The 16,332-nt window shown below is 45.3% G+C and overlaps 6 protein-coding genes across 6 annotated transcripts; 4 read left to right on the top strand and 2 right to left on the bottom strand.

The window, feature by feature from the left end:
• Nucleotides 1-1,775: 1,775 nt before the first annotated feature.
• RhiXN_05744 (Retrotransposon gag protein) lies at nt 1,776-3,414 on the top strand (the record flags this gene model as incomplete). Its single annotated transcript, XM_043325560.1, has 2 exons — nt 1,776-1,798; nt 2,529-3,414. 2 exons carry the CDS (start codon nt 1,776-1,778, stop codon nt 3,412-3,414), a joined length of 909 nt encoding a protein of 302 aa, XP_043180992.1.
• Nucleotides 3,415-4,095: 681 nt separating this feature from the next.
• RhiXN_05743 (Retrotransposon-derived protein PEG10) lies at nt 4,096-5,642 on the top strand (the record flags this gene model as incomplete). The annotated part of the gene is made up of 3 exons (XM_043325559.1): nt 4,096-4,159; nt 5,121-5,272; nt 5,334-5,642. The coding sequence occupies 3 exons, from the start codon at nt 4,096-4,098 to the stop codon at nt 5,640-5,642; spliced, it is 525 nt and encodes a 174-aa protein (XP_043180991.1).
• Nucleotides 5,643-5,776: 134 nt separating this feature from the next.
• RhiXN_05742 (Retrotransposable element Tf2 protein) lies at nt 5,777-6,265 on the top strand (the record flags this gene model as incomplete). The annotated part of the gene is made up of 1 exon (XM_043325558.1): nt 5,777-6,265. The coding sequence occupies one exon, from the start codon at nt 5,777-5,779 to the stop codon at nt 6,263-6,265; it is 489 nt and encodes a 162-aa protein (XP_043180990.1).
• A 580-nt stretch (nt 6,266-6,845) lies between these two features.
• On the top strand, nt 6,846-7,781 carry RhiXN_05741 (Retrotransposable element Tf2 protein; the record flags this gene model as incomplete). The annotated part of the gene is made up of 1 exon (XM_043325557.1): nt 6,846-7,781. One exon carries the CDS (start codon nt 6,846-6,848, stop codon nt 7,779-7,781), a length of 936 nt encoding a protein of 311 aa, XP_043180989.1.
• A 1,375-nt stretch (nt 7,782-9,156) lies between these two features.
• On the bottom strand, nt 9,157-12,591 carry RhiXN_05740 (Retrotransposable element Tf2 protein; the record flags this gene model as incomplete). The annotated part of the gene is made up of 2 exons (XM_043325556.1): nt 9,157-10,839; nt 11,818-12,591. 2 exons carry the CDS (start codon nt 12,589-12,591, stop codon nt 9,157-9,159), a joined length of 2,457 nt encoding a protein of 818 aa, XP_043180988.1.
• A 1,290-nt stretch (nt 12,592-13,881) lies between these two features.
• RhiXN_05739 (Retrotransposable element Tf2 protein) lies at nt 13,882-16,097 on the bottom strand (the record flags this gene model as incomplete). The annotated part of the gene is made up of 3 exons (XM_043325555.1): nt 13,882-14,550; nt 14,601-15,501; nt 16,078-16,097. The coding sequence occupies 3 exons, from the start codon at nt 16,095-16,097 to the stop codon at nt 13,882-13,884; spliced, it is 1,590 nt and encodes a 529-aa protein (XP_043180987.1).
• Between the last annotated feature and the right edge of the window lie 235 nt (nt 16,098-16,332).

Genomic DNA, 16,332 nt, shown 5'->3' with positions numbered 1-16,332 from the left:
GATTTGCAGTAAGTGCCCTTGGCACAGCATCTTGGCATAATAAGTGCCAAGATCACATGATTGAAAAATAAAAGATATAGAGTCTGTCAAAAATACTAGAAATATCAGAAAAATCCAGAGATTCCAGTGGTATATTTCAAGAGGGTGTAACATTATTCCTCTGCTGAAAACCCATGATTACACCTGCTACCCCCTAAATTTGGGCTTGGGCCAGCATGCAACCACTTGTACTGGTCATGTGACCATGTCCAGGACAGTTGTGCTACTGAACTGAAGTTGGGAATAAAGCAGTGGAGGTAGTTAACAAATCCAAAGAAGGCTTGTACCTGTTTGATGGTTCTGGACTGGGGCCATGATGTGACTGCCTTGATCTTTTTTTGTTCCATGGAGAAGCCAGCAGGGGATATGACAATGCCAAGGTAGTTGACTGTGGTGATGTGAAAGTAACATTTGGACAGTTTGCAGAATAGCTGGTTTCTCATGAGTCTCAACAAGACTTCTCTGACATGTGTGGGATGTTCTTCAGGTTTCTTGGAGAAGATCAGGATATTGTTCAAGTAAATAACCACTGTGATGTCTATCAGGTCCCTGAATAGATCATTCATGAAATGTTAGAATGCTGCAGGGGCATTGGTTAGACCAAAAGGCATTACTAGGTACTCAAAGAGGCCATATTTGGTTCTGAACACTGTTTTCCATTCATCACCTCCTTGATCCAGACACTGTTGTAACCCCAGCACAAGTCCAACTTTGTGAAGATCTTGGCATGTTGTAATTTAGCCATGAGGTCATCCTGTCTGGGGGGGGGGGGTAAATGCTCTTGTGGGTTACACTGTTCAATTTTTGATAATCCACAACCAGCCTTAGAGATCCATCAGCCTTTGTTATAGAGTAGGGTTTTAGGACTATGTAAATACATACAGAATATAAGAAAGTTATTAATAGATCAAGTATATATGGATATAAAAGGCAATGAGCTAGCTATATAAAGGTAGATTAGGGTAGTAATCAGGGTGATCCCTACACTTAACAAGTAATCAAGCAAGTACTGTAGATGTAGGTGGTTGGTTATGCTTATACCTATAGTATGAAAGTTAGTACTGAGTCTTAGTTACTTACTGTAATTCATATAGAGTTAATATCAATTTATTTGACTGAGATTGCACTCAGTTGAGGTGTATATGCCACTTTCAAGGCCTTAAACTCTCCCAACTGACTTACTCAAGAGGTTCATGGTTGCCCTAGAGTCTTTCCTAGCTACCCAGTGTCTGTTGGGACCTTGTTAGAGGCTATATGTGCCAAGAAACCTTACAGGTTAAGTTCAGTGAGCTTAAGAGGCTAAGAAAGCAAAATAAGACACTCTAAACTAAGTAATGAAGATCTAATAGATCTTCAAGTTCACACAAGGGGTAAGAATGGGATGAAAAGAAGGATAAAAGGAGGATGTATTCATAGGAACTCCCTCAGGGGCTTCATATACCCCAGAGGGAGAACAAATAACTATATACATGATGTACAAAAGAGGAAGTTACATGAGAGGTACAGTCTGAGCTATTTGATACATAAAGACCAATTAGTCCCAATAAGTCCTAGTGAGATAGACCCAAGGCTATTTATAGAATGTTCTAGAGCATACATGACTAAGTTACATTAGTGTGAATGCTAAAAATAATCTTGAGGCAAGGTAGGATCTCATAGAAAAAGCTAGAAACTTGAATGGTTAGTATCTCCATCAATTTAGCTCAGAATCAGACGATTCCTTTTTAGGAACTGAGATGCCGGAGCCTCCGACCTATTGGTATTTGTCCGCATAGTAATATGCCTATTTCCCGCCGAGATATCGGCGTCGGCGCGCCCCGCCAACCTTTGGCGCTTATTTGCAATGACTAAGCGCCAGCGCTTGCATGCTTACTTGCACTTGTTCTATGGTCTACAAGTACCGTTCCTACATATAAATGTATGATACAAAATATGCTATAAATCATAGAAATAATAGTATGACTACTTTGCATAATCAGACGTGTATATATGCAAGCGCCATGAGGAAATAAAGTATAAAAGGTCTTGTAGCGCTGCCAGTTTCCAAATATAGTAATATTCATGCCCATATTTGGATAGAGCAAGTATGATTACTCCAGTTTGCACTATTCACTATTGGCAATTAGGGGCGCATATGTCTAAATTAGTCATTCCATAACACAGACCACATGTATTTAGTCAGTTTGTCTTATATACAGCAGGGAAAATTGCTTGGAGACCCCAAGTTGATTTTACCATGTCTCATACTCATTGAGAAGGATAATCCCAGCCAGCTAAGTAGCTGGCCCCCCAGTAGTCATACTCATTACCCCCTTACCTTTACTCATCACACCTCCAGGGCTAAGCCCCCTTTGTCACCAGTAGTAATCAGTAGGGCACCTTAAGCGCTTGTTAGTATAGTAGTTAGCCTAGATAGTAGATTAGATAAGCAGTATTGTGTAGTAGTGCAGCCACAAGCGCCTGCCACCAGCAAGTACCCAACCTTACAGTTGGCATACAACATCAGGGCTGGAACCAGAGCCAACCCTTGTCACTCTCCTTGAGGCTATCACAGCCCTCTCAGCCACAGTTGGGTCCCTGCAGGACCAAATCAAATCCCACAACAAACAAATCACACGACTCCTTGCCATATGTAGGGAGACCAACAACTTGGTCAGCAATGGGGATCAAAAAGGAACCCAAGGCAAGCCTGGCCCACCAACTGGGCCTATCACTCCCCCCACTCATACAGGGGGAGAAGCCAACACTCCAGGCACAATTAGGCTGGGGCTCAGGGATCCCTTCCACCCAATTAGAAGCACAGTTGGTTACAACTCAGAGGAAGAACACCCCAGGGAGGAAAGGCCAAGAAAGATCAAAAAGGAGCCTTGCGGATTGACTGGGGATCTAAGGGCCCTCACCCCAGTCAGTTCAGGAGCAGACACCAAGTGCCCCAAGATGGAACTGCCAGACCCCTTCAAAGGGGACATAAGGGGACAAAAAGCAGTACAATGGCTTGATTGGATGTTGTTATGGGGTGCCCTCCACTGGGACCAATTTGAAGAAGACAAACAAATGATTGTCTGGATCCTCTACCACCTGGAGGACAAAGCTGCCAATTGGTCTCTACCCATCATTGCAACCATCATCAAGGGCAAGGCCAATGCCCCTACCATCATACCCTCCATGACAGCCTGCTTCAAGGAGGCTTTTGAGGACCCAGATGCCAAACAAGCCACTGCACAAAAAATAGCCACCCTCACCCAGACTGCCTCCACAGCAGAATATGTAACCAAGTTCCATAACCTCATTGCAGAACTAGACTGGAACAAGGAGACTTATATAGCCCAATTCACACACAGTCTTCATTGGAAGGTCAAAGAGCTCCTGTTGTAGACTGTTACACTCCCAAGAATTATACCATTAGAATTGGACGATTTTCCTATTATTTTTAGTATTTTTTACGGACTCTTTATCTTATGTTTTTCAATCACGTGATCTCAGCACTTATTATGCCAAGATGCCGCGCCAAGATGCCGTGCCAAGGGCGCTTAGGAGAAACCCACGCTTCTGCGCAGCCCGCAGCACGCTTCTCTTTTCATATGGACTCTTCCTTTCTCATGCGCATTGACCATGTACATACTTCTCACTTGTCTATATAAACAGCAGGAAAATTGCTTGGAGACTCCAAGTTGATTTTACCTTGTCTCATACTCATTGAGGAGGATTAGTCAGCCAGCTAAGTAGCCAGCCCCCAGTAGTTCTCAGACGCTTACCCCTTATTTCACTCATCACACCTCCCAGGCCTCAGGCCCCATTGTTGTCAGTTAGCAGTAGGTCACCTTACGTGACAGTAGTATAGCCTAGTTAGAGTAGATTACATAAGCCTTGCCTGTAGTAGTACGGCCGTAAGCGCCCCCTCTCACCAGCATGTATCCACCTTACAGTGGTGTACAACATAGACACACTTGATACCAGGGAATTTATTCCCATTTTCTCGAATTTAAACAAAGACAAACAATCAACATTCTCAATCACGTGATCTTGGCGCTTATATCACACGCTAAGCGCCAAGCCATGTCCCCATCTGCGCTTAAATCAGCACATGTAGCCACCTCCACCTATGACAACATCATGACACGTCAGTGACACGTATGCATGAGTAAGACTGACTGCGGAACAGGGTTCTTATTTGTCATAGACACAATTGATACCACAGAACTTATTCCAATTTTCTTGAATTTAAACAAAGTTGAACGGACAACCTTTTCAATCACGTGACATTGGTGCTTATACACCAAGCGTCAAGCCACATCCCTCCCACGCTTATTCAGCACATGTAGCCACCTCCACCTATGATGTCATCACAACACGTCAGTGACACGTATGCATGAGTAAGACCAACTGCGGAGCAGGGTTCTTATTGGATTACATATTTGACATACTGTATTTGTAATTAGCTGATACTTAGAATATATAAGGAGGCACACCAACCATGGTAACACCCAGGTTGATTACCTCTTGTTGCATCCTACATTGTACAAGGGCCTTACAGCCCAGCAACTCCTATTTAGCTACTAGTTCCACACCACCTTAAGCGGCCTCACCGTTGTACTTAGATAAGTTGCCACCGCCCTTATAGGCCTGGTCACCGTAGTATAGCTTGACCTTGTTGTAGGTAGCTTGCACACTGCCTTACGTGGTTCTTACTTGTATACACCCAGCCGCAAGCACCCTCCGCCTTGACGTCCTTACAGACGTCTAGGACATGATTTGATATGGTATTGCATATTATGTATTTGTAAATAGCTCACCCTTGTAATATATAAGGAGGCCAACCAACCATGGTAACACCCAGGTCAATTACCTCTTGTTGCATCCAAACACTGTACAAGGGCCTTATAGCCCAGTAACCACTTAGTAATACGCCTTAAGCGTTCTCACTGCTGTACTTAGGTAGCTTGCCAACGCCTTATAGCGTCTTGGCACTGTTGATAGTAGTTAGTACGTTGTAGGATAGAACTGCACCGCCTTAAGCAGTTTATTGTATTAGATACACAGCCGTAAGCGCCCGCATCCTCAATGTCCTTACAGACGTCTAGGACAGCTCCTCTCTACCAAGGATAACATCCCAGAAGAGCTTGAGGTCATCTTTGCTGCGGCTATCAAAATTGACAACACCCACTGCAAAAACAAGGAGAACCATCCAAAGAAGCAGTCAGCTAAGTCCTTGGCCACCATGGCCACCTCCACTGTCATAAACAGAGGAAAATAGAACTAGCCGGAATTGAACCAGCTTGACCACTAAGCCATAGAGCCCTATTATTCCTCTGCTGACAACCCATGATTACACCTGCTACCCCCCAAATTTGGGCTTGGGCCAGCATGCAACCACTTGTACTGGTCATGTGACCGTGTCCAGGACATCCACCACTACCACCAGGGTCCAACTCCTGGAGGACCCCAACTACGTCACACTGGAGGAAAGGGATTATTGGCAAGCCAACAGGTTGTGTGTCAAATGTGGCCAGAAGGGACATGGCATCAAACAATGCCCCAATGGCTGGAAGGCCACAATAAAAGAATCTGCCAAGGTTGGCCAGGACAAGTTGGAAAAAGAATAAGGCCAAGGATTACTGTCAAACCCTTGGTCTCAAAAATAGAATTGCATGTATCTGTCTCAGAATTTGTAAATATTGCTATGGACTCCAACAAAAAACCACTCTTATTTATAGACATGATACTGCGTGACTTTCCAATGGATCCCATCAAGACTCTCATTGATTTGGGTGCTACCTCCAATTTCATATCTCCTACTCTAGTAGAAAAATTAAAAATCCCAAAAACCCTACTCAAAAATCCATGGGTAGTGAGAATGTTAGATGGTACTATATCCCAGACTGGTCAAATTTGGCACCAGGTACAACTCACAGTTTTGGCCAATGGCCATCCCCACACTATCCCATTCCTTGTTTGCCCCATAGGCAACACCCTGGCAATCCTTGGCATGACTTGGTTAACAACAGAAGCTCCTCTCATCAATTGGCAACAGGGTCTAGTCACCTTCCCCAAACAAGTACAAATTGCCTCAGAAGAAGAAGCTGACCCAGACCCCTTGGCCAACCTTCCCCCACAGTATCACAAGTTTGCCAAGGTTTTTGGCAAAGAAGAATTCAAGGTCTTACCCCCCCATAGGGATTATGACATTTGTTACAATCTCCTTACCTATACCACCAGATTTGGATGATTTTTCTGTTATTTTTACTACTTTTTACAAAGTCAATATCTCATGTTTTGTAATCACGTGATCTTGGTGCTTACTATGCCAAGATGCTGCGCCACAATGCTGTGCTAAGGGTGCTTAGGAGAAATCCACGCTTCTGCGCAGCCCACAGCACACTTCTTATTTTCATTATGTACTTCCTTTCTCATGCACACAGACCATGTAGATAGTGCCCCTTTTGTCTATATATACAGCAGGAAAATTGCTTGGAGACACCAAGTTGATTTTACCTTGTCTCATACTCATTGAGGAGGATTTAGTCAGCCAGCTAAGTAGCCAGCCCCCAGTAGTTCTCAAACGCTCACCACTCCTCTTACTCATCACACCTCCCAGGCCTCAGGCCCCTTTGTTGTTAGATAACAGTAGGTCACCTTACGTGACAATAGTATAGCCTAGTTAGGAGTAGATACATAAGTCCTGCTTGTAGTAGTACGGCCCCAAGCGCCTGCTCCCACCAGCATGTACCCACCTCACAGTGGTGTACAACAACATTGCAATAGATCTTGTCCCTGATGCCAAACTTTCCCCTGGGCCAATCTATGGCATGACTGACACAGAATCCAAGGCGCTCAAGCAGCATATTGAGGAGGAATTAGCAACAGGCAAGATCCACCCTAGTACCTCCTTGGCAGGCGCTCCAGTTATGTTTGTAAAAAAGGCAGATGGTTCCCTCTGGTTGGTGGTTGACTACAGAAAGCTCAATGAGGTCACCCACAAGAATGTGTACCCACTCCCAAGGCAGGATGATTTAATGACTAAACTCAGACACACCAAGTTGTTCACCAAACTGGACCTGCATTGGGGATACAACAATGTACAGATCAAAGAAGATGATGAATGGAAAACAGCTTTCAGAACCAAGTATGGGCTATTTGAATACCTAGTAATGCCCTTTGGACTTACTAATGCACTGGCTGCTTTCCAACATTTCATGAACAACTTGTTCTGGGATCTCATTGACATAACAGTTGTAATCTACCTGGACAACATCCTCATCTTCTCAGAAAAGCCAGAAGAACACCCTAGCCATGTAAGGGAAGTCTTATCATGGCTGATGAAGAACCAGTTATTCTGCAAACTGTCAAAATGCCATTTTCATGTTACAACAGTTGACTACCTTGGCATTGTTATCTCCCCTGCTGGATTTTCTATGGACCAAAAGAAGATTGAAGCCATCACCTCATGGCCACAACCCAAGACAATTAAGCAGGTCCAAGCGTTCTTGGGATTTGTCAACTACCTCTGCTGCTTCATTCCCAACTTCAGCTCTGTTGCATGCCTGCTCCATAACCTCACCAAAAAGGAAACTGCATGGCCATGGGGGGACTCAGAAGAGGAAGCATTCCAGGAGTTAAAATCTCTTGTCACCAGGGCGCCAGTCCTAATTCATTCCAACCCTGAACTGCCTTACTACCTAGAAACAGACGCATCAGGAGTGGCAATGGGAGCCATACTTAGCCAGAGGGGCCTGGATAATTGATTACATCCTATTGCCTATATGTCCAAATCCTTTTCAGGAGCAGAAGCCAACTACAACACACATGATAAGGAACTCTTGGCAATTATCAAAGCCCTAGAAGAATGGCGTATCTTCTTGGAAGCAATGGATAGACCAGTACAGGTATTTACAGATCACTGGAACCTTGAGTACTGGATGCAGGCAAGGACCTTTAATTGTAGGCATGCTTGTTGGCGCATATTCCTGAGCAACTTCAACTTTGAAATCCACTATTGCCCAGGAAAACAGTCAGGAAAGCTGTTGTACACCACTGTAAGGTGGGTACACGCTAATGAAGGCGGGCGCTTAAGGCCGTACTACTACAAGCACACGTATGTAATATGACTATCTAGGCTATACTAGGTCCGCGTAAGGCAGCTATCTACTACTACTGATCTACTGACAAGGGGGCCTGAGGCCTGGGAGGTGTGGTAAGTTAAGGTAAGGGGATTACATCAGCTGAACTTCTGGAGCCTCCTCAATGGATATGAGACAAGGTAAAATCAACTTGGGGTTTCCAAGCAATTTCCCTGCTGTATATATAGACAAAACTACTAAGTACATGTGGTCTGTGCGTGTGTGAATAGAAGACTACATGTGAAAAGAGAAGTGTGCTGCAGGTTGCACAGAAGCATGGATTTCTCCTAAGCGCCCTTGGCACGGCATCTCAGCGCAGCATCTTGGCATAGTAAGCGCCGAGATCACGTGATCAAAAAAGTAAAGTTAATGAGTTCGTAAAAAATAGTAGAAATATCAGAAAAATTGGGCAAATCCAATGGTATAAGTTAGGAGGTTGTAACATTGCCCCCCCCTTAAAGGCTCTTGGCGGAGTCATGAGCCTTTTTGTTGTACACCACTGTAAGGTGGGTACTTGCTAGTGGGGGCAGGCGCTTACAGCTGTACTACTACACACAAGCTTATGTAATCTAATCTACCTAGGCTATACTACTGACGCGTAAGGCGTCCTACTGCTAACTACTGTTGACAAGGGGGCCTTAGGCCTGGGAGGTGTGGTAAGTGTGATAAGGGGTGATGCAACTACTGATAAGGGCCGGCTACTTAGCTGGCTGGAACTGTCCTCCTCAATGAGTATGAGACAAGGTAAAATCAACTTGGGGTCTCCAAGTGATTTCCCTGCTGTATATATAGACAAAGGTACTAATTACATGTGGTCTGTGTGTGTGTGAATAGAAGACTACATGTGAAAAGAGAAGCATGCTGCGGGCTGCGCAGAAGCGTAGATTTCTCCTAAGCGCCCTTGGCACGGCATCTTGGCGCGGTATCTTGGCATAATAAGCGCCGGGATCACGTGATCAAAAAAGTAAAGGTAAAGAGTCCGTAAAAAATAGTAGAAATATTAGAAAAATTGTGCAAATCTAATGGTATATGTAAGGAGGTTGTAACACTTTTTCAGTTGTGACTGGTTGAAGCAACAGATTTCTTCTTTGCTATGTTCTAACAGCTCTTCAGGTTCCCATGAGTTGTCTTCTGGGCCATATCCCTTCCATTTGATCAAATAGAACCACTTTCCTTGTTGTCTTTTGGAGTTGATGATTTGTTCAACCTCATATTCTTCCTCCCCTTCTATTGTTTCAGGAGGGGGGTGCTCCAGGAGCGGTTGACTTGGGGACTTGTGGACTTTGGATAGTAGCCCTACATAGAATACATTGTGTATCTTCAGGGTGTCAGGGAGTTCCAGGCGGTACGCGTGACTGGAGATTTTTTTGGTGACCTTGAAGGGTCCTAGTTGCTTGGGATCTAGTTTGTTGGAGTTTGAGCAGATCTCCACATTCTTTGCGTCTAGCCATACTTTTTCTCCAATGGAATATTCCAGGATCACTCCCCTTGTTCCTGCCATTTTCTCCTTTGTCATTCTCAGGGTAGATTCTGCTTCTTTCCATTCACAGGCCAAGGTGTCAGCTACAAGATTTGCTTCTGGTACATTTGCTGGGATGTTGGACAGGTTCATTACTGGGTTTCTTCTGTAAATCAGCTCAAATGGGGTTTTTCCTGTGGCAGCGTGCTTGGCATTGTTGTATGCGTATTCTGCTAGTGGTAACCATGTTGCCCAATCCAAGTGATCTGCTGCTACATATGACCTGAGGTAGAATTCTATGAGCTGGTTGACCCTTTCTGTTTGTCCATCCAATTCTGGGTGGTAGGCTGATGAGAAGGCTGGCTTGATCCCAAGGCGTTGGTACAGTGCCCTAAGGAATTTACCCGTAAACGTAGTTCCCCTGTCTGAGACGGTTTTCACTGGTAGGCCATGGAGTTTCCAGACGTGATTGACAAACAAATTTGCTAGCCCTTTTGCTGTGACCTTCTTGGAGGTAGGGAAAAAATGGCCAAACTTGGAAAACAAATCAATCACTACTAAGATAGCATTGTGTCCCTGGGATTTGGGGAACCCTGTGATGAAGTCATACAAGATTGTGTGGAAAGGGAATGGTGGGACTTCTAGGGGTTTAAGGGCAATGACCAGTGCATGGTCTTGTTGGTTGGCTTGGCATATTGGGCAGCATTCAACCCATTCTTTAGCAGAGGATTTCATTCCAGGCCACCAATAATTCCTGCTGACAAGTTCAAGCGTCCTTTGTTGACCTGGATGCCCTGCCAATGGGGAGTTGTGGAATTCCCTCAATAATTGTTCCTTGAGGGATTCTGAGTCCAGGACAACTAGTTTTCCGCAATACCACAGGAGATCTTCTTCCCAGTCATAATCTTGATAGGCTTTTTGGATAGAGGGAGGTGCGTTGTCTGCGTCTTCTGTCAGAAACTGGATAATAGGTTTGAGGGAGGGGTACTCTTTTAGTTTGTTCTGTATTTTTGTGACAATCTCCAGTTCCTCTTCCAATGTGTTGGCAAATACTTCAGCAGGTAGCATTATTTCTGGTTCCTGGGGGCTGTCAATGTAGTCTGATCTCCTGGACAACGCATCTGGTTTCCCTGACTGCTTTCCTGGGCGGTAGTGGATCTCAAAGTTGAAGTTGCTCAAGAATATGCACCATTGGGCGTGCCTGCGGTTGAATGTTTGTGCCTGCTGTCAGAGTCTGACCAATAAAGAATGGGATATATGCCTAAAGAGGCAGTGCTGGCTTTGGGGATAAGCAGAAGACTGCAACCAACACTTTAGATAGAGAGTTTACTTGCCAAATATGGCACAAGACCCCTTAGAGTAGAGCAGGAGAGTGGGGAGGGTAGTCAGTAGATTGACAGGAGGTCAAGTTCTGGTCTGAATGCCAGAACTCTCCCTTCATTATATACATCATACAGAACAAGGGAACTGTAAAGTACAAAGGAGAACAATGGAAGACATACTACAAAGGTATGGGTAACTAATGTCATGACCCATGCCTTTGCTGGCATGTCTCCTGACCAAGCCACCTACTAATAGGATACTCCACAGTCTTTAGAAGGCCGCATATACTCACATATATGCAGTCAGAACTGTCATTACTCTAAGGGCTCATGACTTAGAGACTGACAGTCCACCAGGGTCACATGACCTCCCCCCCTCCAGTCCTTTATCAAATACTATACTAAACTACTACGGATTTGAGGTGGGGGGGGGATGACATAATCTCTTCTATAATAATATATTATTCAGACCTTGCCCGCAGGCTCCCTTAACATTGGCCCGCAGCTAGGGGGGCAGGGGGAGTGCAACGTCCCCCAGCGACTTATATTATTGATATATCACTGTGCATCATATATACTATATATATCTTTGACAGTGGATATATATGGTAATAACCCCTCCAGATATGGGTTATGACAACTAAGAGAACAATAGAACAATGCAACTAAGGACATATGGTAACTAAGTAACCAGAGGACAAAGCTAACAGGCTAAACAAAGGGATCATTCACATTCCATGTTGATTGCTCTGCCAGGGGAGTCCTGCATGGCCTGTGGTCATGTTGGGAACATCCCCTGGTCCATATAATTCGTAAAATTTAGATAAAAAGATAATAGAATAATAGGGTATCTGTGTCCATGCCTCTTGGGTCATGACACCTGCATCCACTGTTCCAGATTCCAATGGTCTGTGAAAACTTGTATGGGTTTATCCGTTGCCTCCAAGAAGATTCTCCATTCTTCCAATGCCCTGATGATAGCCAGAAGCTCCTTGTTGTGGGTGTTGTAGTTTGCTTCCACTCCTGAGAATGATTTTGACATGTAGGCAATTGGGTGTAACCAGTTGTCTGGCCCTTGTTGGCTGAGTATAGCTCCCATTGCTACCCCTGATGCGTCCATTTCAAGGTAATAAGGAAGCATAGGGTTGGAATGGATCAGGACCAGGGATCTGGTAACCAGGGTTTTCAATTCATGGAACACTGTTTCTTCCAAATCACCCCATGACCAGGGGGTTTCCTTTTTGGTAAGATTGTGGAGGGGATGTGCCACGGAGCTGAAGTTTGGGATGAACCGCCAAAGGTAGTTGACAAAACCTAGGAAGGCCTGGACCTGTTTGACCGTTTTGGGTTGGGGCCACAAAGTGACTGCCTCAATCTTCTTTTGGTCCATTGAGAAGCCTGCAGGTGATATGACAATGCCAAGGTAATCAACCGTAGTGACGTGGAAGTGACATTTGGAGAGTTTGCAAAACAGCTGGTTCTTCATCAACCGTGATAGGACTTCCCTGACATGAGTAGGGTGGTCCTTGGGGTCTTCCAAGAAGATCAATATGTCATCCAAGTAGATGACCACGGTAACATCAATGAGGTCCCTAAACAAGTCATTCATGAAATGTTGGAAGGCGGCCGGGGCATTGGTGAGGCCAAATGGCATTACCAGTTACTCAAATAGCCCATATTTGGTCCTGAATGCCGTCTTCCATTCATCTCCTTCCTTGATTCTGACGTTGTTGTAACCCCAGCATAGATCTAGCTTTGTGAACAACTTTGCATGCCTGAGTTTAGCCATTAAGTTGTCTTGTCTTGGCAACAGGTAAATGTTCTTATGTGTTACGTCATTCAACTTTTGGTAATCCACAACCAGCCATAAGGAACCATCTGCCTTTTTAACAAACATAACTGGAGCACCTGCTGAGGAAGTACTGGGGCAGATCTTGCCTGTTGCTAGTTCTTCATCAATATTGTTACAACCTCCTTACATATACCATTAGACTCGCCAAATTTTTCTCTTATTTTTAGTATTTTTCTTGAAACCTTTAGCTTTTGTTTTTTAATCACGTGATCTCGGCGCTTATTATGCCAAGATGCCGCACCAAGATGCCGTGCCAAGGGCGCTTAGGAGGAATCCACGCTTCTGCGCAGCCCGCAGCAAACTTCTCTTTTCACATGTAGTCTTCTATTCACACACGCACAGACCATATGTACTTAGAAGTTTTATCTATATATACAGCAGGAAAATTGCTTGGAGACCCCAAGTCAATTTTACCTTGTCTCTATTCACTGAGGAGGAATTAGTCAGCCAGCTGTCATAAACAGAGGAAAATAGAACTAGCCGGAATTGAACCAGCTTGACCACTAAGCCATAGAGCCCTATTATTCCTCTGCTGACAACCCATGATTACACCTGCTACCCCCCAAATTTGGGCTTGGGCCAGCATGCAACCACTTGTACTGGTCATGTGACCGTGTCCAGGACACTGCCCCCCTTTTTTGGGTGGGCGGCGCCCCTGTGAAAAGTTTTTCCCATGGTGGGAATAGAACTGGTGTCCTTCCAAGTTCTACCAAGTGTCATAAACAGAGGAAAATAGAACTAGCCGGAATTGAACCAGCTTGACCACTAAGCCATAGAGCCCTATTATTCCTCTGCTGACAACCCATGATTACACCTGCTACCCCCCAAATTTGGGCTTGGGCCAGCATGCAACCACTTGTACTGGTCATGTGACCGTGTCCAGGACACCAGCTAAGTAGCCTGCCCCCAGCTATCTTCAGAAGTTAACCCCTTTACTTAACCCATCACACCTCCCAGGCCTCAGGCCCCTTTGTAGTAGTTAGACAGTAGAAGTCTGCCTTATAGTGGCTGTAGCATAGCCTAGTTAGTTAGATTACATAAGCTTGTAGTAGTACGGCCTCAAGCGCCCGCCTCCACCAGTGTGTGCCCACATTACAGTGGTGCACAACAAATATGTTGCTTTAGTGCCTTGGATTCTGCATTGGTCATGCCGTAAATTGGCCCTGGCGTAAGTTTGGCATCTGGAATAAGGTCTATGGAGATATCATACTCCCTGTGTGGAGGGAGGACCTTGAATTCTTCCTTGCCAAAGACCTTAGCAAACTCATGATATTGGTGAGGGAGGTTTGCTAAGGGATCCAAGTCAGCTTCTTCTTCTGAGGCAATTTGGATTTGTTCAGGGAAGGTGATAAGACCCTGTTGCCAGTCAATGAGTGGTGCTTCTGTTGTTAGCCAAGTCATGCCTAGTATTGCTGAGGTGTTGCCAATGGGACAGACTAGAAAGGGTATTGTGTGGGTATGGCCATTGGCCAAGACCGTGAGGTGAACCTTGTGCCAAATGCAACCAGTCTGGGAAATAGTACCATCTAACATTCTCACAACTTGTGGATTTTTGAGTTGGGATTTTGGGATTTTGAGTTTTTCAACAATTGTTGGGGAAATGAAGTTGGAGGTGGCGCCTGAGTCCACCAGGGTTTTTATTTTTTCTGTTGGGAAGTTGTGCAGATGTAGATCAATAAATAAAAGAGGCTTTTTATTAGAGTCTAAGGCCACAGATACAAATTCACAGTCCAATACATGCACATCTAATTGGGCCAGGGGCTTGACGGTAGTCCTTGGCCTCATTCTTTTCCCAATTCCTCTTCTGCTACCTTGGCAACCTCTTTGATGGTGGCCTTCCAGCCATTTGGACACTGCTTGATGCTGTGTCCCTTCTGCCCGCACTTGACGCATAACCCAGATGCGCGTTGGCAATCCCTTTCTTCCGGAGTGATGTAGTCAGGGTCCTCTGATAGATGGACCCGGGTGGTGGTGGTGGAAGTGGCCACAGTGGCCAGGGACTTGGCAGGTGCCTTTTTAGGGCGGTTCTCCTTGTTTTTGTGGCAAGTATTGTCTATCTTGATTGAAGCCGCAAAAATGGCTTTGAGTTCATTGGGAATGTTGTCCTTTGTTGACAACAGCTCCTTGACTTTCCAGTGGAGGCCTTGCATGAATTGCGCAATATAAGCTTCCTTGTTCCAGTCTAATTCCGCCATGAGGTTGCGGAACTCTGTGACGTACTTGGAGGTGGTAATGGTCTGGGAGAGTACTGCTATTTTTCTAGCAGCGGCCTGTTTGGCGTTGGGGTTGGCAAATGCCTCCTTGAATTTGGCCATTAAGGCCGGGATGGTGGTAGGAGGGTTACCCTTGCCCTTGATAATAGTCCCAATGATGGGGAGGGCCCAGTTGGCAGCCTTGTCTGTCATGTGGTACAGAATCCATACCACCATCTGTTCCTCTTCATCAAATTGGTCCCTGTGAAGGGCAACCCAAAGCAACATCTGATCTAGCCATTGCGTGGCCTTTTGTCCCCTTGTATCACCCTTATAAGGATCTGGGAGCTCCATCTTGGGTTGCTTTACTGAGGATCCTGCATCAAAGGGGGTAAGGGAACTAAGGGAGCGTTTAGGCGTACCCAGAGGCTCTTTTTTGGGGACCCTCCTTGGCTCTTCCTCATCTTTGGAGTTGAAACCTGTTCCTCTTGATGGCCAGAATGGGGCCTTGAGTCCAGGCCTAACCGTGCCTGGAGTGTGGGCTTCCCCCCCTGTGTTACACCCTCAAGAATTATACCATTGAATTCGCCTATTTTTTCTATTATTTTTAGTATTTTTTACGGACTCTCTATCTTTACTTTTTCGATCACGTGATCTCGGCGCTTACTATGCCGAGATGCCGCGCCAAGATGCCGTGCCAAGGGCGCTTAGGAGAAATCCACGCTTCTGCGCAGCCCGCAGCATGCTTCTCATTTGTCTTTTGTACTTCTTTCTCTCACGCGCACAGACCATGTAGATAGTGCACCTTGTCTATATATACAGCAGGGAAATTGACTGGGAACACCAAGTCAATTTTACCTTGTCTCATATTCATTGAGGAGGATCACCCAGCCAGCTAAGTAGCCGGCCCCCACTAGTTCTTAGACGTTAACCCCACTCCGCTCACCACACCTCCTAGGCCTAAGGCCCCATTGTCAGTAGTATAGTAGTAGAGGGTTACCTTACGTAACCATACCATAGCCTAGTAGTTAGTTTACAGACATGTTGCTTGTAGTAGTACGGCCTTAAGCGCCCGCCTCCACCAGCAAGTACCCACCTTACAGTGGTGTACGACATTGTAAAATCGACTTTTTGTAGGCTTGTTCGACAAGGAGAGGATCCCCTGTACTAGCACAAGGGAAATCACGTGATCAGGGCCACTTTGAGGGGTAGAATAGTCAAAAACCCCCCACCCTCACGTAGTACCAAATTGCTATAAGGCAGAAGGACTCTAATCCCCCGCATACCACGTGTTTTGCCGGAACACAGTAGTCAGCAACCTTAGTCAGCTGAAACACCCGCTTGTAGAAAA

This window comes from Rhizoctonia solani, chromosome 6, assembly GCF_016906535.1.
Source record: "Rhizoctonia solani chromosome 6, complete sequence".
Lineage (NCBI taxonomy): Eukaryota > Fungi > Basidiomycota > Agaricomycetes > Cantharellales > Ceratobasidiaceae > Rhizoctonia > Rhizoctonia solani.
Note: the sequence above shows the minus strand (reverse complement) of the source record. Positions and strands in the feature narration are given on the sequence as shown.